The 26,869-nt window shown below is 41.5% G+C and overlaps 1 protein-coding gene across 12 annotated transcripts in view; it reads right to left on the bottom strand.

The window, feature by feature from the left end:
• Positions 1-26,869, bottom strand: part of LOC139277362 (focal adhesion kinase 1) — a 759,656-nt gene that overhangs the window by 178,777 nt on the left and 554,010 nt on the right. For 8 of the 12 annotated variants that reach the window (XM_070895775.1, XM_070895782.1, XM_070895811.1 and 5 more), the window contains 4 exons: positions 23,720-23,776; positions 18,472-18,492; positions 18,188-18,285; positions 2,729-2,813 (listed from right to left, as the gene is read on the bottom strand). In XM_070895775.1, coding sequence (XP_070751876.1) covers positions 2,729-2,813; positions 18,188-18,285; positions 18,472-18,492; positions 23,720-23,776 — 261 coding nt within the window. Of the gene's footprint in view, positions 1-2,728; positions 2,814-18,187; positions 18,286-18,471; positions 18,493-23,719; positions 23,777-24,128; positions 24,177-26,869 lie in introns of those variants that run through there. The other 4 variants (XM_070895802.1, XM_070895739.1, XM_070895757.1 and 1 more) reach the window with 2 other exon arrangements.

The following is a 26,869-nucleotide window of genomic DNA, read 5'->3' as shown; positions in this document are numbered from 1 at the left end:
CTTCAAGGCACCAAGACTAATTTGTAGTGATATTCAATGACTTGGACGGCTTACCAAGTCCCTGTAAATGACCTGTCTTGCTGTCAACAGTTAACATTTTTTTTCCAGGAGTTGTAGGCAGAAATGTCTGCTTGGATCTGTAGCCTGCAACTTTCTCGATTCACTTGGGTCGCAATTGACACCTCTGGGAAACTCCTAACGAGGCACAGATCATAGCTGTGCAAGAGGAATATTGTGTATAGAATGCAAAGACAGAGTAACCAACACTGATTGAGGTGGATTGGCCGACCTTCAGTTACAGAATGCACCACTTAAAAAAAAAAAATTCTTCTTGGGCTGTGGATTATTCTGGCAAGGCAGCATTTATCGCACATTCCTAGTTACCGAGAGCATTAAGGGACAATTACATAATGTTGGTTGGAGTCACGTGGGCTAGACCAGGCAGACTTGACAGGTTCCCTTCCATGAAGCACAATCGTAAACCAATTTTGCTTTCATCACAATCTGGCAGCTTTCATAGGTATTTTGCTGGTAAAACCCCACAAATGATCAGATTTATTGAATTGAATTTAGCTTTATTAAACTCACAACCTCTGCCCAGTACCATAACACACTATTGTACCTTTTGGTGTGAAGATTATGTGGGCACATGTACCCACTGACTGAAGATCTGTCTATTAGAAGATAATGGAATGAGTTCCAACTGAGAAACGACCCTGCTAAGTGGAGCAGAAGCTGAAATGGTTTGATCGTCTGCCATGACAGTTTGATCATATACCATAACATACAAAATAGAAGCAGGAGGAGGCCACCTGGCTCCTCAAGCCTGCTCCGCCATTTAATAAGATCATGGCTGACCTGATCATGGACTCAGCTCGACTTCCCTGCCCGCTCCCCATAACCCTTTATTCCCTTATCGCTCAAAAATCTGTCTATCTCCATCTTAAATATATTCAATGATCCAGCCTCCACTGCTCTCTGGGGCAGAAAAGTCCATAGATTTACAACCCTCAGAGAAGAAAGTTCTCCTCATCTCACTTTTAAGTAGGCGGCCCCTTATTCTGAGACTCTGTTTCCTAATTTTAGTTTCCCCTATGAGTGGAAATATCCTCTCTGCATCCACCTTGTCTAGCCCCCTCATTATCTTATATGTTTCGATAAGATTACCTCTCATTCTTCTCAACTCCAATGAGTATCGGCCCAACCTATCTTCATAAGTCAACCCCCTCATGTTCGGAATCAACCGAATGAATATTCTCTGAACAGCCTCCAATGCAAGTATATCCTTCCTTAAATACGGAAACCAAAACTGTACACAGTACTCCAGGTGTGGCCTCACCAATATCCTGTACAGTTGTAGCAGGACTTCTCTGCTTTTATACTCTATCCCCCTTGCAATAAAGGCCAACATTCCATTTGTCTTCCAGATAACTTGTTGTACCTGCAAACTCACTTTTTGTGTTTCATGCACAAGGATCCCCAGGTCTCTCTGTACTGCAGCATTTTGCAATTTTTCTCCATTTAAATTATAATTTGCTTTTCAATTTTTTCTGCCAAAGTGGATAACCTCACATTTTCCCACATTATACTCCATCTGCCAAATTTTAGCCCATTCACTTAGCCTGTCTATATCCCTTTGCAGATTTGGTGTGTCCTCCTCACAATTTGCTCATCCTACATTATCTCATCCAAATGGTCATTACCTGTGTGTGAGCCTCAACAGTGAGTGCTAGTATTAAACCAAGTGAGGCATCACAGCCAAAGCAGATCCCATCCTTATCTGACATATACACACATGTTCAAGCAGGGATTACTGGACAGCAATCGGGAGCAGAAATACTAGTCAATTTTCACCTCCCTAACTATGATGCACTGAAGTCAGTTACAATGCCCTGATCACCATCCTGGCTGAGGTCAGCTAACCTAGTAAAGGATACCGATTAAACTGACCTGAAGCTTAGTTTGTCATTGGGTTTGATTCCAAGCGATCTCAAGACTTAAATGGGTCAGTCACAACCAACATGAATTTAAAATGGTAGCACAGGAAGCATTGTATCAAAGTAGTAGAGCCCTTGTAAGCGAGCAGATTATCTAACAGGATATCCAATATAATTAGATAGCATAGGATTGTTGTCTCATCCATGAGATAATATTTTCTTAATCTAATAAAATAGCTGTTACTTTTCTACTCCTCCCCCTGAAAAAAATAAGCGGATCGCACCTTTAGAGCCTTATGGCAACAGTGTTGGGATTCTGCAAAAGTAACGGGACAATGCAAACCATAGGTGTGCGGCTTGCAATCTGTCAAAGGGTTATGGGGAAGCTCTGTTTTTCTGTCATTAACATGGCGACAAAGTTAATTTAACATCAGGCACCTAAACAACAAGTGGAATCCTTGGATTTGATCTTACATACTTGAAGTTGTGACCATCACAAGCTTGTGATTGTAGTGACTTAACATAGGTTTTCAATGCACATATTACACTGGCCCACATTATTCTGTTGTCTGATGAACCAACTTAGCCAAAATGTGTCGCTGAGAAGTACAATTAAATATTTAGATGGATAGATATCACTCAAAGAATCATTGAAATTATAGAACAGGAGGTGGCCATTCTGCCCACTGCATCTTTGCTGTGCTAGCTCTTCAACAGGAACGATCAATTTTAATCCTGCTTACACAGTAGTTGTTTGAAGTGCAGAAAATAAGTGCATTTTATAAACTTACAGGCTTCCTGCAGGAATTTCTCCCGCACGCTATCCGAAGTGCAGTTTTTGCATGTTTTGATGGCAACTGCCATTGCAGGGTTTTCCTGTACAAGAAGAAAAAACATCTAATTATCAATGCTTGCTAAACCAATGGAGTAGTTTGAATAAACACAAACCTGAACCACGCATAAATTCCACTGTATCATTTGAATTATTTCATAATCGTGAACCAAACATACAGAGACAATTTCTGGTAAATTAATTTCAAATTTCCTGAAATTTCATTATGTTAAATATGGCTAGAAATACTCTTCAGTTAAGACCTGATTTGGCATAAAGTCCTTAAAGACTATTCTTGGTCTTTCAATTACTGCAGTATATTCACAAACTTTATGAAGCAACGTATGCGGAAATTCAATGCGGGTTGAGATTTAGGCAGAACACAATCTCTGTCGATGCCACTGTGGGCAGCGGGGTCTTTAGCCTCCTTGATTAACTGATGTCCTTGGGATCCAATTGGTAGGGGTGGGAATAGGACTGTGTGTGGTGAATGTACAGAAGTGTAGCCTACATAATATAATGATCCCCTTGTTCTACGTGCAGCCCATGCACCACTCATTTGGACTGGCATATGTTCCAAAGATGTTGTGTCCATATTTGTTGTGAGGTGTAGTGTTACAAATCATCAGTAGGATGCACCTTCTAACTAAGCTGAAAGCAGGACAAGTAAGGTATCCTTGTATTACCAGTCCCAAGTGAGTCAACAAGATCCCACCATCCCTGACTCAGTTCGTACCACCTTCTAATGAGTCAGAAAATTCACGTTTTAAGCTCCATCCCAGGATTTGAGAACATAATAACATTTCACATTGAGTTTGAGTGTGAAATACTTCAGTCAGAAATGAGTTTTAAACTTAAATAAAGCCAATTACATAGGTATTAGGGGCCAGTTAGCTAAAATAGATTAGGAAATTAGATTAAAAGCTAGACAGTAGATAAGCAGTGGCAAACATTTAAAGAAATATTCCAAAATTCTCAACGAATATACATTGCATTGAGAAATAAAATCTCCACGGGAAAAGTGATCCATCCTTGGATAATTGAAGAAGTTAAGGATTGTATTAGATTATACGAGGCTTATAATGTTGCGAAGAATAGTAATAAGCCTGATGATTGGGAGAGGTTTAGAAACCAGGAAAGGATGATCAAAAATTGCTTAAAAGGGCGAAGACAGAATGTGAGAGTAATCTACCAGGAAATATAAAAACAGATTGCAAGAGCTTCTACAAGTATGTAAAAAGGAAGAGAGCAGCAAAAGTAAGCATTGATCCCTTCGAGGCTGAGACTGGTGAAATTATGTGGGATAAAGAAATGGCAGAGACTTTAAACAAATAATTAAACAATCTGTCTTCACAGTAGAAGACATAAAAAGCATATCAAAAATATGGGGAACCAAGGGGTGAATAAGAGTGAGGAACTTAATGTAATTAATAAGAACATAAGAATTAGGAACAGGAGTAGGCCATCTAGCCCCTCGAGCCTGCTCCACCACTCAACAAGATCATGGCTGATATGGCCGTGGACTCAGCTCACTTACCCGCTCTCTCCCCATAACCCTTAATTCCCTTATTGGTTAAAAATCTATCTATCTGTGATTTGAATACAATCAATGAGCTAGCCTCAACTGCTTCCTTGGGCAGAGAATTCCACAGATTCACAACCCTTTGGGAGAAGAAATTCCTTCTCAACTCGGTTTTAAATTGTCTCCCCCGTATTTTGAGGCTGTGACCCCTAGTTCTAGTCTCCCCAACTAGTGGAAACAACCTCTCTGCCTCTATCTTGTCTATCCCTTTCATTATTTTAAATGTTTCTATAAGATCATCCCTCATCCTTCTGAACTCCAACGAATAAAGACCCAGTCTAGTCAATCTATCATCATAAGGTCAAGAAAAAGTATTTGAGAAACTAATGGGACTAAAACGGACAAATCTCCTGGACGTGATGGCCTATAACCTAGGGTCCGAAAAGAGGTGGCTGCAGAGATAGTGGATGCATGGGTTGTGATCTTCCAAAATTTCCGAGATTCTAGAATGGTCCCAGCAGATTGGAACTTGGCAAATGTAATCCTGCTATTCAAGAAAGGAGGGAGAGAGAAAACAGGGAACTTCAGGCCAGTGAGCCGGAGTCAATGGGAAAATGCTGGAATCCATTATTAAGTTAGTAGTAACAGGTCACTTAGAAAATCATAATATGATTAGACAGAGTCAAGATGGTTTTATGAAAGGGAAATCAAATTTCACAAATTTATTAAGAGTTTTTTTGAGGATGTAATTAGCGAGATAAAAACATAATAGGAGCAGAAGTAGGCCATTTGGCACCTCGAGCCTGCTCCGCCATTCAATAAGATCATGGCTGATCTGATCTTGGACTCAGCTTCCCTGCCCACTCCCCATAACTCTTAATTTCCTTATCATTCAAAAATCTGTCGATCTCCATCTTAAATATATGCAATGATCCAGCCTCCACAGCTCTCTGGGGTAGAGAATTCCACAGATTCACGATCCTCAGAGAGAAGACATTCCTCCTCATCTCAGTTCTAAATGGGCGACCCCTTATTCTTAAAACTATGCCCCCTAGTTCTAGATTCCCCCACTAGTGGAAACATCCTCTCTGCATCTACCTTGTCGAGCCCCCTCAGTATCAATAAGATCACCTCTCCTTGTTCTAAATTCCAATGAGTATAGGCCCAATCTGCTCAGCTTTCTTCATAAGTCAACCCCTTCATCTCCGGAATCAATCTAGTGAACCTTCTCTGAAATGCCTCCAATGCAAGTATATCCTTCCTTAAATATATGCAGTACTCCAGGTGTGGCCTCACCAACACCTTGTACAGTTGCAGCAGGGCTTCTGCTTTTATACTCCATCCCCCTTGCATTAAAGGCCAGCATTCCATTTGCCTTTCTGATTACTTGTTGTACCTGCATACTAACTTTTTGTGTTTCATGCACAAGGACCCCCAGGTCCTTCTGTACTGCAGCATTTTGTAAATCTCTCTCCATTTAAATAATAATTTGCTTTTTTTATTTTTCCTGCCAAAGTGGATTACCTCACACTTCCCCACATTATACTCCATCTGCCACATGTTTGCCCACTGTCTAGATCCCTTTGAAGATTCTTTGCATTATCCTCACAATTTGCTTTCCCACCCACCTTTGTATCATCAGCAAACTTCGCCACATTACACTCGGTCCCTTCATCCAAGTCATTAATATAGATTGTAAATAGTTGAGGCCTCAGCACCGATCCCCGCTGTACCCCACTAGTTAGCATTTGTCAACCGGAAAAACACCCATTTATCCATACTCTGTTTTCTGTTAGTTAGCCAATCTTCTATTCATGCTAACATAATACCCCCAACCCCATGAGCTCTTATCTTGGGCAGTAATATATTATCTGGCACCTTATCAAATGTCTTCTGGAAATTCATTGTTTCCCCCTTATCCACCATGATCGATACATCCTCGAAGAAACATAGACATAGAAATTAGGTGGAGGAGTAGGCCATTCGGTCCTTCGAGCCTGCACCACCATTCAATAAGATCATGGCTAATCATTCAATCTCAGTACCCCTTTCCTGTTTTCTCTCCATACCACTTGATCCCTTTGGCCGTAAGGGCCATATCTAATTTCCATTTGAATATATCTAACGAACTGGCCTCAACAACTCTCTGCGGTAGGGAATTCCACAGGTTAACCACTCTCTGATGAAGAAGTTTCTCCTCATCTCGGTCCTAAATGGCTTACCCCTTATTCTTAGACTTCTTCTGGAACTCCCCAGCAACGGGATCATTCTTCCTGCCTCTAACCTGTCCAATCCCGTCAGAATTTTATATGGTTTCTATGAGATCCCCTCTCATTCTTCTAAACTCCAATGGATACAAGCCCAGTTGATCCAATCTCTCCTCATATGTCAATCCTGCCATCCCGGGAATCAGTCTAGTGAACCTTCACTGTACTCCCTCAATAGCAAGAACGTCCTTCCTCAGATTAGGAGACCAAAACTGAACACAATGTTCCAGGTGTAGCCTCACCAAGGCTCTGTACAACTGCAGTAAGATTGCCCTGCTCCTATACTCAAATCCTCTAGCTATGAAGGCCAACATGCCATTTGCCATCTTCACCGCCTGCTGTACCTGCATGCTAACTTTCAATGGCTGATGTACCATGACACCCAGGTCTCGTTGCACCTCCCCTTTTCCTAATCTGTCACCATTCGGATAATATTCTGTCTTCCTGTTTTTGTCACCAAAGTGGATAACCTCACATTTCTCCACATTATACTGCATCTGCCATGCATTTGCCCACTCACCTAACCTGTCCAAGTCACCCTGCAGCCTCTTAGCATCCTCCTCACAGTCACACTGCCACCCAGCTTAGTGTCATCTGCAAACTTGGAGATATTACATTTAAGTCCTTCATCTAAATCATTGATGTATATTGTAAATAGCTGGGGTCCCAGCACTGAACCCTGTGGCACCCCACTGGTCACTGCCTGCCATTCTGAAAAGGACCCGTTTATTCCGACTACTTCCTGTCTGCCAACCAGTTCTCTATCCACGTCAGTACATTATCTCCAATACCATGTGCTTTAAGTTTGCACACTAATCTCTTGTGTGGGACCTTGTCAAAAGCCTTTTGAAAGTCCAGATACACCACATCCACTGGTTCTCCCTTGTCCACTCTACTAGTTACATCCTCAAAAAATTCTAAAAGATTTGTCAAGCATGATTTCCCTTTCATAAATCGATGCCGACATGGCCCGATCCTGTCACTGCTTTCCAAATATGCTGCTATTTCATCTTTAATAATTGATTCCAACATTTTCCTCACCACCGGTCAGGCTAACCGGTCTATAATTCCCTGTTTTCTCTCTCCCTCCTTTTTAAAAAAGTGGTGTTACATTAGCTACCCTCCACGTTGGTCTTCACTAATCTTTTTCTCTTCACATATCTATAGAAGCTTTTGCAGTCAGTTTTTATGTTCCCTGCAAGATTCCTCTCATACTCTATTTTCCCCCTCCTAATTAGACCCTTTGTCCTCCTCTGCTGAATTCTAAATTTCTCCCAGTCCTCAGGTTTGCTGCTTTTTCTGGTCAATTTATATGCCTCTTCCTTGGATTTAACACTATCCTTAATTTCCCTTGATAGCCACAGTTGAGCCACCTTCCTCATTTTATTTTTACTCCAGACAGGGATGTGCAATTGTTGAAGTTCATCCATGTAGTCTATAAATGTCTGCCATTGCCTATCCACTGTCAGCTCTTTAAGTATCATTTGTCAGTCTATCCTAGCCAATTCACGTCTCATACCATCGAAGTTACCTTTCCTTAAGTTCAGGACCCTAGTCTCTGAATTAACACTGTCACTCTCCATCTTAATAAAGAATTCTATCATATTATGGTCACTCTTCCCCAGGGGGCCTCGCACAACAAGATTGCTAATTAATCCTCTCTCATTACACAACACCCAGTCTAGGATGGCCAGCGCTCTAGTTGGTTCCTCGACATATTGGTCTAGAAAGCCATCCCTAATACATTGCTACCAGCTTGATTAGCCCAACGTATATGTAGATTAAAGTCGCCCATGATAACTGCTGTACCTTTATTGCACGCATCCCTAATTTCTTATTTGATGCCATCCCCAACCTCACTACTACTGTTTGGTGGTCTGTACACAACTCCCACGAGCGTTTTCTGCCCTCTGGTATTCCACAGCTCTACCCATACAGATTCCACATCATCGAAGCTAATGTCCTTTCTTATTATTGCATTAATTTCTTCTTTAACCAGCAAAGTTACCCCACCTCCTTTTTCTTTCTGTCTATCATTCCTGAATGTTAATACCCCTAGATGTTGAGTTCCCAGCCTTGGTCACCCTGGAGCCATGTCTCCGTAATCCCAATTATTTCATAATCGTTAATAACTGCCTGCGCTGTGCACAAAATGGCTGCCACTTATGCCTGTGCAAGAAAAGTCATTGCACCAGGAAGTAATGGTATGCAAAGCACTTTTAGACATTTATGCATTGTCCTGCAGCACTCGGTAAATGCAAGCCTATAAAGCAGCTTGCTTGGTTTAGTCTTGTAGGTGACTCTTTAAATTAGGCAATGTACAAGACATCTTAAAAAGCAACTTGCAGCCTCAATCTACTTTATTACAAATGTTGCAAATTTTGTTTCAAATATATACAGGATTTGTAAATGGTTCAGTTATGAAAATGACACCTTGTTATTTTGTAAATGAGACTATCAATTACGAATTTCATAATAAGCCCTGGCTATAAACAGATTCTTGAACGATAAGGGAGTCAAGGGATATGGGGAGCGGGGAGGGAAGTGGAGTTGAGCCCAAGATCAGATCAGCCATGATCTTATTGAATGGTGGAGCAGGCGCAAGGGGCCAATGGCCTACTCCTGCTCCTATTTCTTATGTTCTTTTAAAGGAATGAACATATTGAGATCTTCATAGAGAAGCAAACAGATTTTAGCTAGCTCCCAAAACTCATAAGGTGACAAGGAGGAGAGGAGCTATATAAAACAGTTGTTTGTATAAATGCAGGTTAGAATTTAGATTTACTACCTTTTGTTATTTCCCTCTTCAGATGTTAGAATTTCTACTTCCATATTGTTTTTACACATTTGCCTGTTAATTGTTTATTCAGTAACTTATTGCCATCCACACCTTATTGTGAATGATTGCATGGATATCATGGCTTTGATGGAAACTTGGTTCATAGGTGGCCTATGAACTTGCCCTTTACTGAAGCCTCACCACCTGGTAATACTGAGCACCATCTGCCTCACCCAGACTGCTCCATTGGTGCTGTGGCTGTTATCACCAAATCACATCTTGGTCTCTTTCCCCTACTCTTCCATAAAGCATGGCACCTTGTTTCACCCCTCTCATCTCCTTTAAAATCCTTATTCTCCATCTCCCCAGGCTCCACGCCAAGTTTCTCAGAGATTGCCCCTCTACTTTCCTCCTTCACCCTCTGCATTGAGCGATGACGTATCTGTGATTTCAATCTCCATCTCAGTTCACCTTCCCTTCAATGGTCAGAAGTTGGTGAGCAGAGCTACTTGCATTATTTAAGTATGCATACAGTTCTGCTCTTTATGACTGGACACCAATGCAACAGAGAATATAAGACTACACTGTTGGCTTACAAAAATCCAAAATGCTATTACCACGAAAGTAACAGGAGGAATTAAGCATTTTTGTTAACTCAATATGGAGTACACACTCTCACCAATACCCTCCCCCACTTCGGTAAGTAGAGAGAGATTAGCCACAAGTCGGCACAGTCCAGATGTAGACACCACCATGTATGCAGAAGGATGCTGGAACTGATCAGCTCCAGTATAGACTACTGTCAAGATTCCTGCTATTTACCCAGCTCGGGCCACCCTACCAGTTACAGCACCAGCTTGCAGGGGTGCCTGATGCCAAGTGGGATGAATCCCAGCTCCCCAGTGACAGGTTCATCTCCACAGGTTTCATTTGTGAGCTTAGCTGGCTCGTCATGGAGTACTGCAGACTACCCGATTCAAGTATCAGCTGACCATGCCCACCACAGTGCTGAATTGAGGCTCAACTTCCATCGCCAAGCATGTCATCTTACATCCAACTTGTCCCCAAAGAGATCGCTTTTATTTCCCACAGGAGGATAATCATCAGTTGGACTTTGTATAATTGTGAGTATCAATTCTTGCTAAGTGGAAAGCAAGTACCAGAGCTCCTCATAAACAGCATAGTGAGTTCCACAACTCACCATAAATTTGAAGCAGCAGTTTGCCTCCATGCTATATAATCATGGTAGGTACTGAACTCTGCATATCTGAGTGAGTGTTCCCATACGCAGCAGTTCTGATCTTCCAGACTAGGATCTGCCTGTTTATCTATGAAGATCTCAGTATGTTTGATTCAGTTACACTGTAAGGTCTGTTATCTGGTCATTCCTTTTTAGAGAAAGGGCTCACGGCTTTTTAAAATCTCATATGCAGCGTCCCAGGTACTGTCTTGTAGCAATTGTTATCCCAAGAATCAGAATATTGTCATCAGCCATGGAACAGGCAACTGCCTTGAGCATGGCAGAAAGACACCTGTAAGGCAGCTGGCATCAAGGTGAGTATACACGTTAATGTTCTACATGGTCAAGTACTGTTCTGAGTATGAAGATTATCTATCACTTCTAAACCTACATCATTATGCAAGGGGCTTCAGGGAAAACATAGAAACATAGAAAATAGGTGCAGGAGTAGGCCGTTCGGCCCTTCGAGCCTGCACCACCATTCAATAAGATCATGGTTGATCATTCCCTCAGTGCCCCTTTCCTGCTTTCTCTCCATACCCCTTGATCCCTTTAGCCATAAGGACCATAGCTAACTCCCTCTTGAATATATCCAATGAACTGGCATCAACAACACTCTGTGGTAGGGAATTCCACAGGTTAACAACTCTGAGCGAAGAAGTTTCTCCTCATCTCAGTCCTAAATGGCTTACCCCTAATCCTAAGACTGTGTCCCCTGATTCTGGACTTCCCCATCATCGGGAACATTCTTCCCGCATCTAACCTGTCCAGTCCCGTCAGAATCTTATAAGTTTCTATGAGATCCCCTCTCATCCTTCTAAATTCCAGTGTATAAAGGCCCAAGTTGATCCAGTCGCTCATATGTCAGTCCAGCCATTCCGGGTATCAGTCTGGTGAACCTTCGCTGCACTCCCTCTAGAGCAAGAACATCCTTCCTCAGATTAGGAGACCAAAACTGAACACAATATTCCAGGTGAGGCCTCACCAAGGCCCTGTACAACTGCAATAAGACCTCCCTGCTCCTATACTCAAATCCCCTAGCTATGAAGGCCAACATATCACTTGCCTTCTTCACCGCCTGCTGTACCTGCATGCTAACTTTCAATGACTGATGAACCATGACACCCAGGTCTTGTTGCACCTCCCCCTTTTCCTAATCTGCCGCCATTCAGATAATATTCTATCTTCGTGTTTTTGCCCCCAAAGTGGATAACCTCACATTTATCCACATCATACTGCATCTGCCATGCATTGGCCCACTCACCTAACCTGTCCAAATCACCCTGCAGCCTTTTAGCGTCCTCCTCACAACTCACACCGCCACCCAGTTTAGTGTCATCTGCAAACTTGAAGATATTACACTCAATTCCTTCATCTAAATCATTAACGTATATTGTAAAGAGCTGGGATCCCAGCACTGACCCCTGCGGCACTCCACTCATCACTGCCTGCCATTCTGAAAAGGACCCGTTTATTCCGACTCTCTGCTTCCTGTCTGCCAACCAGTTCTCTATCCACTTCAGTACATTACCCCCAATACCATTACTTTGATTTTGCAAACCAATCTCTTGTGTGGGACCTTGTCAAAAGCCTTTGGAAAGTCCAAATACACCACATCCACTGGTTCTCCCTTGTCCACTCTACCAGTTACATCCTCAAAAAATTCCAGAAGATTTGTCAAGCATGATTTCCCTTTCATAAATCCATGCTGACTTGGACTGATCCTTTCACTGTTTTCCAAATGCGCGACAATTTCATCTTTAATAATTGATTCCAATATTTTCCCCACTACTGATGTCAGGTTAACCGGTCTATAATTATCCGTTTTCTGTCTCCCCCCTTTTTTAAACAGTGGTGTTACATTAGCTACCTTCCAGTCCATAGGAACTGATCCAGAGTTGATAGACTGTTGGAAAATGATCACCAATGCATCCGCTATTTCTAGGGCCACTTCCTTAAGTACTCTGGGATGCAGACTATCAGGCCCCGGGGATTTATCGGCCTTCAATCCCATCAATTTCCCTAACACAATTTCCCGCTTTATAAGGATATCCTTCAGTTCCTCCTTCTCACTAGACCTTCGGTCCCTTAGTATTTCCGGAAGGTTATTTGTGTCTTCCTTCGTGAAAACAGAACCAAAGTATTTGTTTAACTGGTCCGCCATTTCTTTGTTCCCCATTATAAATTCACCTGAATCTGACTGCAAGGGGCCTACGTTTGTTTTCACTAATCTATAGAAGCTTTTGCAGTCAGTTTTTATGTTCCCAGCAAGCTTCCTCTCGTACTCTATTTCCCCTCCTAATTAAACCCTTTGTCCTCCTCTGCTGTATTACAAAATTCTCCCAGTCCTCAGGTTTGCAGGTTTGCCTGCATGATGGTGCCTGCATGGGACTCACTCCCCCTTCAGTCTATTCAGTGCAGGTTGCAACTCACACTCCCTGTTGTCACTTTCTCTTGCTGCAAATTCACCTCACAGCTTGATCCTGGACAGTGACGTCACCAGGAAGACCAACTAGCATCTCTGCGACCATGGTAACCAGGAATCGCTCAGCCAGTTTTGTGTATTATACGGGGTATAAAGATGCTGAACTTTGGGGGATTCAGGAGCTTACTTTTCCGCTACCATCTGGAACGGGGTTCCCCGCATGGCTACTCGTCCGTCAACACTCCAGGAACGCCCGAAGTGAGTGCCTTGCCGTTTTAAGCTAGTGTCCACAGTCACCTACTCTCTAAGCCGTATGCGAGGGGAGTAGGGGTTGTCGTTTTGTGAGTGTAATAAAAGGAATCGATCTTTGACCAACCTGAACCGTTTTGTTTTGTCTGAGTCAATTATAATCTATCCATAGTAACTCCTTGTGTCCGAACTTGGGGGTTGTGGGACTTGTGGTTCGCGGCATAATTCGGAAGACCAACCGGGTGGAATCCACTTACGGCCGGGTTGCACAGTAATCCCGCTGGGGACGCTGCGTATCGGGCAATGGAGAAGACCTACCTGACCTTGGTCTCTCTCTCTGTGGGATTACCCGATAATCGACAGGATAGGCAGGAACTATTGGCAAAAACTCCTTCCGTTCAAAAGGAAACAACCCGAACCGGGTCAACTCAAGGGAGGGTCATAGAGACACGGGACACACAAACACCCTACAGCTTCCTTAATAATGGACTCCGGTATTTTCCCAACAGGCTAACTGGTCTATAGTTTCCTGCTTTCTGTCTGCCTCCTTTTTTAATTCGGGGCATTACATTTGAGGTTTTCCTAACTAGTGTTTTATACAGTTCAAGCATAACCTCCTTGCTCTTATATTCTATCCCTCACTAATTAAAGCAAGTACCTGTATGCATTTTTAACTACCTTATCTACCTGTCCTGCTATCTTCAGCGAGCTGTGGACATGCACTCCAAGGTCCCTCTGTTCCTCCAGACTTCTCAGTGTCCTACGAATTACTGTTTATTCCCTTGCCTTGTTAGCCCTCCCTAATTGTATTACTTCACACTTGTCCGGATTGAATTCCATTTGCCAATGTTCTGGCTACCTGCCCAGTCCATTGATATCTTCCTGCAGTCAAGTCTAAATCATTGATATAATAGCACAAACAGTAAGGGACCTAGTACTGAGCTGTGCGGAACCCCACCTGAAAACAGTCTTCCAGTCACAAAAACACCCATCGACCTTACCCATTGCTTCCTGCCTCAGTCAATTTTGGATCCAACTTACCACTTTTCCTTAGATCCCATGGGTTTTTACTTTCGAGAATAGTCTGCCATGTGGGACCTTAGCAAAAGCCTTGTTTAAATCCATATAGACTACATCAAATGCACTACCCTCATCGACCCTCTGTTGTGTTGTCATCTCCCGAATTCATGTCTCTCTTTCCCGCAACTCTACATGTAAGCCCTGCCAATCAGATTTCCGCCCTGCCACAGCACTGAAACAACCCTAATCAGTCACAAATTACATGCTGTATGACTGCAACCATGGTAAACTATCCCTCCTCTGCCTTCTCGATCGGTTTGCAGCCATCAACAAGGTTGACCAGATCATCCTCCTGCAATACCTCTCCTCTGTTGTCCAGCTGAGTGGGACTGCCTTGCCTGGTTCCATTCTATTTATACAGTCATAGCCAGAGAGCCTCCAGCAAGGCTTCTCTTCGTTTGGCCCCTGCCACAAACTCCGCTCTGTAGCCATCAATTCCATCCCTCTCCCTGATCACTGTCTCAGACTGAATCAGACTGTTTACAAATCAGCATCCTATTTGTCCCCGAGGTGAACTTCCGATCCCATATCCTCTCCATTACTAAGACCGGCTATTTCCACCTCCTTAATATCGCTCATCTCCACCCTGCTTCAGCCCTTCTGAAGTTGAAATTCTATTCCAAAATGGCCTCCCATTTTGCACACTCCACAAACATGAGCTCATCCAAAATTCTGCTGCCCATATCGCAACTTGCACAAAGTTCCATTCATTCATCGCCCCTGTGCTCGCTGACTTCTACTAGTTCTCGGCCCACCAACGCCTCAAATTTAAAATTCTTATTCTTGTGTTCAAGTCCCTCCCTGGCCTTGCCCCTCCCCCGTCTCTAAGCGCCTACAGCCCTACAACCACCAGAGAACTCTGTGTTACTCTAAATCTGGCTTCTTGTGCACCTCGACTTCCTTTGTTCAACCAGTGACGGGCTTGCCTTCAGCTGTCTAGCCCCCAAGTTCCGGAATTCCCTCTCAACCACTCCGTCGATCCACCTCTCTATCCTCCTTTAAGATGCTCCTTAAAACCTACCTCTTTAACCGTTACCTTTCCTAATGTCTCCATGAACACAGATTATCTGGTCATTTATTTCTTGTTTTGGAACCTCACTGTGCAGAAATTGGCTGCCACGTTTCCCTATGTAACAACAGTAACTACACATTAAAAGTAGTTTGTCGGTTGTGAAGCACTTTAGAACATCCAGAGATCATGAAAGGTGCTGTATAAAAAAAGCAAGTTATTTCTTTCTTCTTTCACCTTCAAAGATGGTTGAAAGAGACACCTCAGAACTCTGGTCTGATGCTCCAGTGCAGTACTGAGGGACTACTATCATTGAAGCCCCTTCTGCGTGTTGAGGTGGACATTAGAAAGCTCACCTTTAATACCCATCTGAACACTGCAGTTCTTATGGTGTGCTGGTTAACATTCTTCCTTAATCAGCATTGGCAAAAACAGATCAACAGGTTATTCATCTAGTGCATTTTTGTGGAATCTTGTTCTGCGCAAAACGGGTGTCATCCTTGTCCACACAACTACATTCACCGCATTCCAAAATAACTCCTAGTATGTGAAATGCATTGAGATGTTTCCGAGAGGGGTGTTATAAAAATGTTAATAGGGTGCTAAGATTTCATTCAGACGAAAGCGCTATTATTCTCAGATTATGAGGGGATGCCCTTCATTGTGCAGTCAGGGGGAGATGCTGGATCGAAGCCAAGTACTTATCTCCAGTGGCAAGGAGGTAAAAATTCAGAGGGCAAGTTTCCTAGGCATTTACCCAACCTAGTTAGAGAGTAGCTAAAGCAGGTCAACCTGCCATTCTTCACCTGGGAACATTTCATGGTACGCAAAGCCCATAAAATGTGAACATTTTACAAAAAGAAAACTAACATTCCACAATATTAAGGGGTCGAAATTCAGTTGTGGATGCCACCTGTAACCATGCGCAGGAGGCGGCAAACGGCCACCTTCGACGGTAAGTGGCGTCCACTCCCCAGCTGAAATTCAGTAGGCTCTTTGGCAGAGGCGCCACGAGGCAATGCTGCACCAGCTAACGCCACTGGCGCGGTGACGTAATTCAGCATACAATGCCTCTTTGATACCTCTGTCGCGATATTTGCTTTGTACGGCTGCCATACCGGCAGGAGGCCTCACAGCCTGAAAAAAGTGGCGAGTAAACAGCGGAACTCGGACGGAATCGGCCAGGGAGCAAGGCAAGTATTTGCTTTTGTTTATTTCTTAATTTTTTCATTAGTTGTAACAGTGGGGATGATTATGTGTGGGTCGGAGAAGTTGGAGTTTTTTTTTCTTTCTTCCTTTTTCTTCCCGTTTTCCAGGTAGCATAGTGGCAGCCGCCCGATGCGAAATTTAGTCAGCCTCCTGAGCTCCCGCCCGAGGATGCAACGGCACTTTTTAACGCTGCTCTCTCATTTTTGTGCGTAAAAACTGAATTTGGCAGTTGGAGCCTGCACCTAACGCCTGGCGGTAAAATCAGCACTCTGGCAACGACACTGCCTCAAAAATGGCGGTACCAAATTTCGACCCCTAAATGTTTAATGCTTTTTGACCCCAATTCATTTTTAGAATGACCACCACCAGAGGTTACCTGAAAACTGCACAAGTGTGTTCTGATCTGCATACAGTCCGTTACATCAGGCAGTACAACTTTCAAAAATGTAGCACAATCAATGGAAGTTATTCACCAAAGAACAGGCCATGAGTTTTTTTAATGCAGTAATTGAACCAATAATGAAAGTTAAGAAAAATAGTAGACAGAACATTTATTTGAAAAAAAGATGCCATAATGCACTATTTGTGTGAGGGTTTGTTTCATTCACATGAAAGTTTGGATCGTGCACATGCAGCATTCATTATTAGTTTCACCAGCACAGACTCCATGCTGAAGGAAAATCGAGTCAAGTATTTTTCTTTTTAAATGTGTAATTTTTAATTCATCTGACTACTTCATTTGCTCACATTCTCTGTCTAATTTAACAAACAAACCTGCTCCAGAACTAACATTAATAAATCAATCTAGGGACACAATAACATAAGAATACAAATGAAGTGGGAACAAGAAAATACTGCTTTGCTTGTCCAATTCTACTTCTGGGCCTCTGACCATTGATCACCATTTTTCTACTTCAAACTCAGACATCTCCTTACTGAAGCAGAAATTGATCTGATTCTCTTTCAAATGCTACCACTGTGTTTACTGTAATTACTGTGTTTGACGAGACTCTTTCATAAATTAAAGACCCTGTAAGGTCTAAGTTATTGCTTTGGTTGTGCAGACTAATGTGGTTCACCTTTTGGCTTCTGTCATCAAAAATAAGCCATGATCTTATTAAATGGCAGAGCAGACTCGAGAGGCTTAAATGCTTGCAACACTAAACATAAACACTAAGCTTCACCACTTGCTTATTTTTTTTAAAGTTTTGGTATTAAAGAAATAATTTCATGACTATACACTAGGAATATAGTTTTAAAATGTATTCTATTCAAATTCACTCTTTTTTGGCTCCATACTGTCCTTAAGATGAAAAGGTTGATATTTTGGCAAACAGACAGCCCCCAGCATAACTCTATGGTGGCTGTCAGCAGATACTTTCCAGGTTAAGACATTTTCCAGCCAATATTTTTACCCCTGCAATGAGGGGCCTCTTCCACAGAAAGAGGCTTGATATTGTGGTCCACTAAAGAAGTGACTTATTGTGAACATGAGGCAAAAGCTGCCATTTGAACCTGATGTCTCCTAATTAGATTCCACACTCTCACTGGAACTACTGGGCTACTGTTAACATCGATTTCTGTCTGACTATATTACTTTTAACCTTGCCATAATGCTTTAATTTCTGAATTACTCACAGGACTCATGTAAATTCCTTGATGCACATCACCGAACTGTCCCTCTCCAATGCAGCGCCCCAGTTCGATTCTCTCTCTCTGTATCTCATAATCCCTGGCTGCAAAGAATGGAGATTAAATAGTTATTGATTCCAGTTTCGTGACAAATTATTCTTGCATTTCCATTTTTTATTTAATGAGGAAAGATTACACACTGCAAATGGCACACAACTTGACACAATTATACTCATCCAACAAGCAGCAAGCAAAATAATCTGACAACAATTAAGAAACAGTTTCATTACCTTCATCTATCCCATAGCTTTCTGCATTGCAATTGGGAATAGGGGAGGAAAGAAAAAATCAAAAAGCAGTATACATTACAATTTCTGCAGATAAATATGCAACAATGCAATTTATGTTGTATGGTAGCACAATGACTGCTCAATAATGGATTAAACCATCAGTTTTTCCATGCAGAAAGCTACAAAAAACTTAAAGAAAATAATAATTTCATAGAAAAATTTATATATGGAAAAATTCAAATAATCTAATGATTATCAAACAGTGGAATTCTCTCCTCACAAATTGATTGGGAAAAAGATTTGTATTCAGCGTCATTTAATCTTGTGACTCTGCTTTTGTTAAATTTATGAAAATTTAGTTAAACAGTGGGCTTGTGGACTGACTATGTAGTATGCTAGAGGAAAAAGCTTTTTTGTGGACTAAAATACGATCGTAGAAAAAGCAGCAATCATTTATTGCAGGCAGAGAATAAGAACACAGCACAAGGTCACAGCATTAAGATTTTGTTTAGCTTCAGCAATTAACTTTAGCAACAGAAAATCATCCAAATTTGTCCAAAAAAGCTATGCACATTTAAATAAATTTGATCTCCAAATATTAATCGAATGGTCACTGCATTAACACGAATGCTGTTAACTGCAGAATTAGTGCAAGGGCACAAGAGAGCGATAGATTTCTGGATACTAAGGTAACCAAGGGATTTGGGGATAGCACGGGAAAGTAGAGTAGAGGTCGATGATCAGCCATGATCTTATTGAACGGCTTGGCAGCCTTGAAGAGCCCAATGGCCTACTCCTGTTTTTTTTTTTAGGGTAGTGAGAGAAAAAAATGAAGTCTTCACAATTTAGACCAATGTCCCTCTCTTTTGTTTTAGGGTTTCAGTGACAGAGAGTTACAGCACTGCCCTTTCATTTCAGAGATTTATGGGTCAAAAGAGTCAAGAGGAAACAGTTCTGCATCAAGGAAAGCATTAACATTGATTTTAACTGCAGCATAGAATAATGCATTTAACCGATTTACATTGTAGCACTTAGACTTTCCTTGGTTTGGATGCAAAACTTCAATTATCTTTATCAGGAAAGTCTATTTTGCTGTAATGTAAAAATGTGCCCAAAGTAGCCTGCAAAGAGCATTTTGGGGTATTGGACTATATGATGGCCTTACGATTGATGTATTTGTGCAGAGGTTTTCTTACAGACATTATCAAGGGGTATGAGGACACATGGATTTAATCCCTAAATCCCAAGATTACCAGTGCATAGTAACAAAGCATCATTGAGCAATTGGCTCATGTCACGTCAGTGCCCCTTAACTCTCATGCACGATATAACTGACATGAATGTGTTGTTGGTCGTTGGCAATGGTCCTCAGGTATTTCAGGAGAAGGGTGAGAGCTACGGTGGGGGGCAGGGGAAAGGAGAGAGGCACAATTGCTACTTCTGTGGAATGGGAGGTGTATTCCTACTTCTCCTGGCCCCACAGAAGGAGTTTTGTTAACAAAATAATTTGTGCAATTTGACTACGACATTTTCTTTTATTCATTCACGAGATGTGGGCGTCGCTGACAAGGCCAGTATTTATTGCCCATCTTTAAATGCTCTTCAGAAGATGGTGGTGAACTGCCTTCTTGAATCGCTGCAGTCCGTGTGGGTGAAGGTACTTCCACTGTGCTGTTATGTAGGGAGTTCCAGTATTTTGACCCATTGACAATGAAGGAATGGTGATATATTTTCAAGTCAGGATGTTGTGTGACTTGGAGGGGAATTTGGAGGTGATGGCGTTCCCATGCATCTGCTGCCCTTGTCCTTCTAGGTGGTAGAGGTCGTGGGTTTGTGAGGTATTTGAGCCTGAAATATCAATAATACTCCTACTATGTAATAAAACACTAACTTATTTAATCATTGTAAGTCAGTGACTCATATTATAGACTACATAATATAAAATGACACACCTGTCACTTCACTGTGAGCGACATGACAGGCAGTGAGCATATATGTAAAAAAACGTGCCATTTTGTCCACCTCCTCTTTTTATCCGAATTGAATGGTGTGCACCGACCATGAAACCGGAGCTTCAATCAAACATTGATCATCATCATTGGCAGTCCCTCGAAACGAGGATGACTTGCTTCCATGCCAAAAAAAAGGATGAGTTCACAGATGTTTCAATGAAGGAGCTAATATTCCAGGTCCCGAACAACATCCTGAAGGGTGGAAGATGCCTGTGCGTGGATTTTTTTAACGCGTGATGGCCATTGCACACTAGCCACCATTGCTATTTGCTACTAATTGGCTGATGCTAAGGATGTGCTGAGTATGGACAATCAAATGCATGGTCCACAGCCTAGCAAGCCGCTCTGAGCACTCCTAGCCCTGACCACATCATGAGTGGGAGTAACTACCCGCTATTTCTGAGTAATTTTCGAGCAGAGTACGACTCAGCAAAATGAATACCACAAATGTGTTGATGTTAAATTTGCAGATACCACTGACTATGCTAATACACTTCAATTCCTAAAAATTCAATAATAAAAACAGAAACTACTGGAAATACTAAGGTCAGGCAGCATCTGTGGAGAGAAAAACAGAGCTAACGTATCAGGTCGATGACCTTTCGCCAGAACTGACATAAGTTAGAGATGTAACAGGTTTTTAAGCACGTGCAGGGGCAGGGAAAGGGGGGAGGGGAGGAAAGAACAAAAGGGAAGGTCTGTGATCGGGTGGAAGGCAGGAGAGATTAAATGACAAAGGGGATGATGGTGCAAGGTGAAAGGAAATGGTCGTGGGACAAGTAAAAAAATAAAAGATGGGTCTAGAGGAGGTGTAAATGGGAATATCAGAATCATCAGCAACAGCTGCCATCTGAGAAAATGGGGGCAGAGGTTATGATCTGAAATTGTTGAACAAAATGTGGAGTCCGGAAGGTTGTAAAGTTTCTAATAGAATGATGAGGTGCTGTTCCTCAAGCTTACATTGGGCTTCATTGGAACAGTGCAAGAGGCCGAAGACAGAGAGGTCAGAGTGGGAGTGGTCCTGAGAATTAAAAAAAAACGGATGACCGAAAGCTCGGGGTCACACTTGTGGACTGAACGGATGTGCTCTGCAAAGCGATCACCCAATCTGCGTTTGGTCTCCCCAATCTAGAGGAGACTGCATCATGAGCAGCGAATACAGTATACTAAATTGAAAGAAGTACAAGTAAATCGCTGTTTCACCTGGAAGGCGTGTTTGGTCCCAAAAGTACTTCATTGTCTGTAAAGTACTTTGAGACGTCCGGTGGTCGTGAAAGGTGCTATATAAATCCAAGTCTTTTCTGAATAGCTCAATCCGCAAGCATGACCCCAAGCTTCTGGTCGCCTGTCATTTTAATTCTCTGGACCACTCCCACTCTGACCTCAGTTTCCTACACTATTTCAATGAAGCTCAATGTAAGCACTAGCAACAGCAGCTTATCTTTTGATTAGGCACTTTACAGCCTTCTGGACTCAATATTGAGTTCAACAATTTCAGATCATAACCTCTACCTCATTTTTTGTTGACGTTGCTGTTGATGATTCTGCTATTTCCATTTACATCTCCTCGAGACCCATCTTTTGTTCCTTTACTTGTCCCATTACAATCTATTTTTGCCTTGCACCATCATCCCTTTTGTCATTTAATCTCTCCTACCTTTCCTCCCCTCCCTCTTTCCTTGCTTTTGCACTTGTTTAAAACCTGTTATATTTCTAACTTTTTTCAGTTCTGACCAAGGGTCATCAACCTGAAACGTTAACTCTGTTTCTTTCTTCACAGATGCTGCCTGACCTACTGAGTATTTCCAGCTTTTCTGTTTTTATTTCAGATTTCCAGCACCCGCAGTATTTTACTTTTACCGAAGAATTTGATATTGTGAGATAAGGAGAAAGTTACTGGAAGAAATACGCAGGTAATGTTTTTCTTGCTAGCAATGAACAGGTTCACATGCAATCAAATGATTACGTGTGAAGATTAAACCTGCACATGCTAAAAATCTAAAAGAAAACGAATACTGGAAATCAGATGAGGTCAGTCAGCAGCTGAGAGAGAATAAGTAGTAACCAATGGTCCCACCCAAAACATTAACCTCACTTTATCATTCAGGCACTGACCGACTTAGTCTGCATTTTCAGCTTTTCTGTCTCATTTATTTTTAACCTACGACGGCTCATGGCTATTGCTCGAGACAGAAGCAAGCATACAACAATCGTGTACTGTTCCTGGGGAGTGGTCTATCACTTTTTTCTCTCCAGAGAGAATTTGGGACATCACAACATAGATACATTTTCTAATGGAACGTGTGGCAATATTGATCTGCCTCAAAGTACAACAATACCAGTAATTAAAAGAGTAAATAATCTGGTGAATCACTGAGGATATTTAATTGTCCCATGAGGATGTAATTTTTTTCACTTACATCACTCCTGCAGAATACTACATATTCTACTCACGGTCAGTCAGGTTTAATATTAGATAATATTGTAATTTAATACCTCAAAACAGAATTAACAGTGTGTATTATGGAAAACTATATCTACCAAAGTTCAGTTAACAACTGCAGACAAATCTACTCTCATGCTTCATAGACACTGATCTACTCAATTACTCTAGTCATAAACAGCTTCCAAGCATCCATTATTCATTCATCACTGACCACTGTGAAACTCAGATGAATCACTGGAGAAATTCATTTATGCTCAGTTCTCCTATGATCAATACTCTGTATTACTTCAATACCACAGTTCTAGCACGCAACATATTTTTAGGAGCTATGTGTATCCAGAGAAAAAAATATGGAACAGAATAAAGGAACCAAATAGCAAGCACTTTGTTTACTTTGGACTTTGAAAAGAAACAAATGTGAACAATTTATCAAATGTCAATGCATTAACAAAGCTAACTAGCGAGTCATTTCATTTAAACCACACAAGTTTCAAGAAATAAAAGTAAACAGATTCCTGAAGATTTAGCTTTTGAACAAGTGACTATGAAAATGAATGGCACTTTCTATATAACAGCCGTGTAAATATTCCTAAACAACGTCAGAAAATATTTTTCAGACGTTTAGCTTTTTTCCGCTGTCAATCCAGCCAGTATTTGGACATCAGCTAACTCAATGTCTCAGATGAGACACACACGTATACAAACTTGATACTTATGCAAATGTTTACTATTCGGCAGACATCTAAATCTGGGCCACATATAGCCATTACACAAAAGTGAATATACTTACTGGAGGGCATGGTATATGTGTCCTCTTCATCTATGATCTCTGCGTAGTCATCTGTTTCTGCAAGTGAAGAACCACGCATTTTAGCTGAGTTTGCTCAAGGCACAAACCGTTTCTAATTAAACTTAGACACACAGCATAAGGAAGGTATTAGAAGAGGAACATCCCTTTTCCTTTTAGACACAGCTGAAGCCCACGCTTTAAAAAAAAACTACTCTTAAGTTTCACTCAACCCCTATTCCAGAAAGTGACGTCTGCAGACAGCCAGAATGCCAACCCATTTCTGGAGAATAAGATGACATAATCCAATCACAAGAACAGCCTTGCCTCTCAGAAAAGCAAATAGGGGGATGACCCCTGATGGGATGGAAAAAGCATCAATAAATCTTTAACAAAATAGGAAAGCACTGACCTACGTCTGAAACACACTGAAGTTTAATTAAGGAAACTCAATATATAAGGTCTGCATGCCACAACAAGCTCAAAAATTGCAAAACCCTTTCTGCTGGCCCCCTGTGATTTACATAAAATGTCAAGGCTCTATCTGGCCAAGGTTATTATCGAGCAGTACAGCACAAGGGAAAACAAAGGTGGTCTTTGCCCAGAATTCATTTCTGATGACTTCCCACAGAAATTTCTGGCACTTTGCCTTGTAACTATGGTTAAAAAAAGTATTTCACTTGGAAGATTTATGGTAGTTAAATATCGTATAAACTTAAAAAAATATATATTTGCATGGATTTCCTTGCAGCACTTAAAAAAAAATATACACATTGTGCAGTGTTTCAAGATTTAAGTAAATACACATATTCCCCCAAAAAATTGAAGTACAAAATTTGTCACGATGTGCCTTTTCAATGTACTAAAACGTTCCAGAGTACTTCAGTCAAAAATAATCAGACCCAGAGTGAGTAGAGCGGCAAGTTAGGGATAGTAACCAAAAACAAGATTGAAGAGACAGGTTTTGAGGAAGCTTTTGAAGCAGGGGTAGCAAAGCAAGGCTAGAATGGTTTAAGAAAAGCATTACAGAAAATGTGACCAAAATAGCCGATGGCTCTGCAGTCAAAAGTGGAAAGAGGGAATGCAAAGTAAATCAGAAGAGCGGATGGCATTAACAGGAACAGAATCTGAATTAGGTTGGAGAGCTAGGAAGGGCGAGGCCATGGAAGGATTTGTAGACATATACAAGGATTTTGAAATCCATGTGACCAGAGATAGGAAGCCAATGAAGGCTGGTGACCACAGGGGTAATAGGGCAGCCTGACAGTGCAGGACAGGATGTGGGTGGTGGAGTTTTGAACGAGTTGCAATTTCCTAAAGGGCAGGAGGTGAATGTCTGGCAAGGAGAGCACTGAAGTAATTGAGTCTGCAAGCAACAAAATTTCAGAGGCAGTGGGGTCAGAGGCAACAATTATGCTGAGGTGGAGTTGGTGATGTCCAAGATGGAGGGTTTAAAGTTCATCGCAGGGTCAAACAAGACACTGAGGTTGCGCACCATTATGCTCTGTTTGAGGTTGTTGCCAGAAAGCTACTGAGCTGAGTGGTGACAACACATTCAAGTGCTCTAGAGAAAATGAGGAGGTTGGAGATAGGGTAGTAGTTGGAAAGGCCACAGAGATCAAATGTGGGAGAGAGGTGTAATTGCAGTGTTGAACGGTGGCGAGGGTACACAGCCTGAAGATGGGGAAGCTATTGATGATGTCAGAGTAGGCAAAGTTGTGTAACAAGGAGTTAAATGGGCGGGTGGGGGTGGAGATCAGGGTAGGTCTCATTGAGATGAGATAAGCTTTATGATGGCCTGGGGAAAATCAAGGAAGAAGCTGTAAAGTGATTGTGGGGCTAGGGCTAAGGTATTGATGAAAACAAAATGACTGGGTGGGGGGTTGAAAGAGAGAATGAGGCAGTTGAGAAAGTTTGGTGGGTGGTCTTAATCTTAAAAACATTGGGAAATAAAATAATGAAATTTGAATTTACAACTATTGGTTGAATTTTACTAATACTTTCTGTCCGTTGCTTTTATTCTCATTACATTAATACTAGATTTCAAGATATAGTCTCTCTCAAAAGAAATCCCGATACTCGTGCTCGATGGTTCATTTTAAAACACTGTAAATTTATAATGCCCTAATTCAGAAACTTGGACCAGAAAGACATGCAAAATGATTGAAAGGATTCCATTAATCTATGTGGCTCAAGGCTCCTGTGTGAGCACCACTGATGCATATAAAAGCATTCTGTGTTAAGCTTGCATGTGAAAGTTAGAATATTTTTAAAAGGATGCGAAACTCCACCTGCTCAACAGTTTGTTCCAGCTATAATAACCTGAACAATGTTTACTACTGATAACTTTACAGCAATTGAACATATTAAAATGTCTATTAACTCCACTTACTATACTTTATTAATCCATTACTGTGCAAATAAAGGGAATAAGGTTTAAAAAAATTCACATTGAAAAAATTACAAAATTGTTACTCAAGTTAACACTCTGGTGCAGGGAGTAATTTAAAATATGAGCTACAAAATCCACAGATCTAGAAATTCCTCCTCTCTCTCCGCCAACCACTCCCTCCTCCCCATCCAACTTATTTTTTTTTAAAAAGAGAAAAAAATTGTAATCAAATGTGGGAGAGCGGTGTAATTGCAGTTAACTAAAAAGTGGTTACTAAGGACAATAATTAATATTTTACAATTATAACAAAAATGTTGACATAAAACATTTACGTAAGCTAGGTAGGTAATTCTGTGGGCTTGGCTAATCATAAACACATTGCCAAATTATCCAGAGATTTGCGAAGTTTTGGTATAAACCACTGTTTGTGCTAATTATCTCTAATGGCATCACAACTGTTCAACTTTATTAAAAAAAGCAAGAAAACATAACTCTCCAACAAGTGCTCTGATGGTTAGAATGGAGAACAATTATTCTGTTCACTTATGCCATAATATCAATACTATACTGCAATAGGCCATGCACTATAAGCTAATCTTGCTATCACAGGACTCATAATTTTAAACAGTTCTTGAAAATGAAATGCCACAATACTGTGTGGTTAACAAAATGTGTCAAAATTCTGAAGAAACTATTTGAAACCCACATCCCACCATTGGATCTCAGGCTCTCTCATATCCACTCCTCCCTGTCCTCCGTTT

This window comes from Pristiophorus japonicus, chromosome 1 (genome assembly GCF_044704955.1).
Source record: "Pristiophorus japonicus isolate sPriJap1 chromosome 1, sPriJap1.hap1, whole genome shotgun sequence".
Lineage (NCBI taxonomy): Eukaryota > Metazoa > Chordata > Chondrichthyes > Pristiophoridae > Pristiophorus > Pristiophorus japonicus.
The sequence above is the reverse complement of the archived record's forward strand: the minus strand, read 5'-3'. Positions and strand labels throughout refer to the sequence as shown.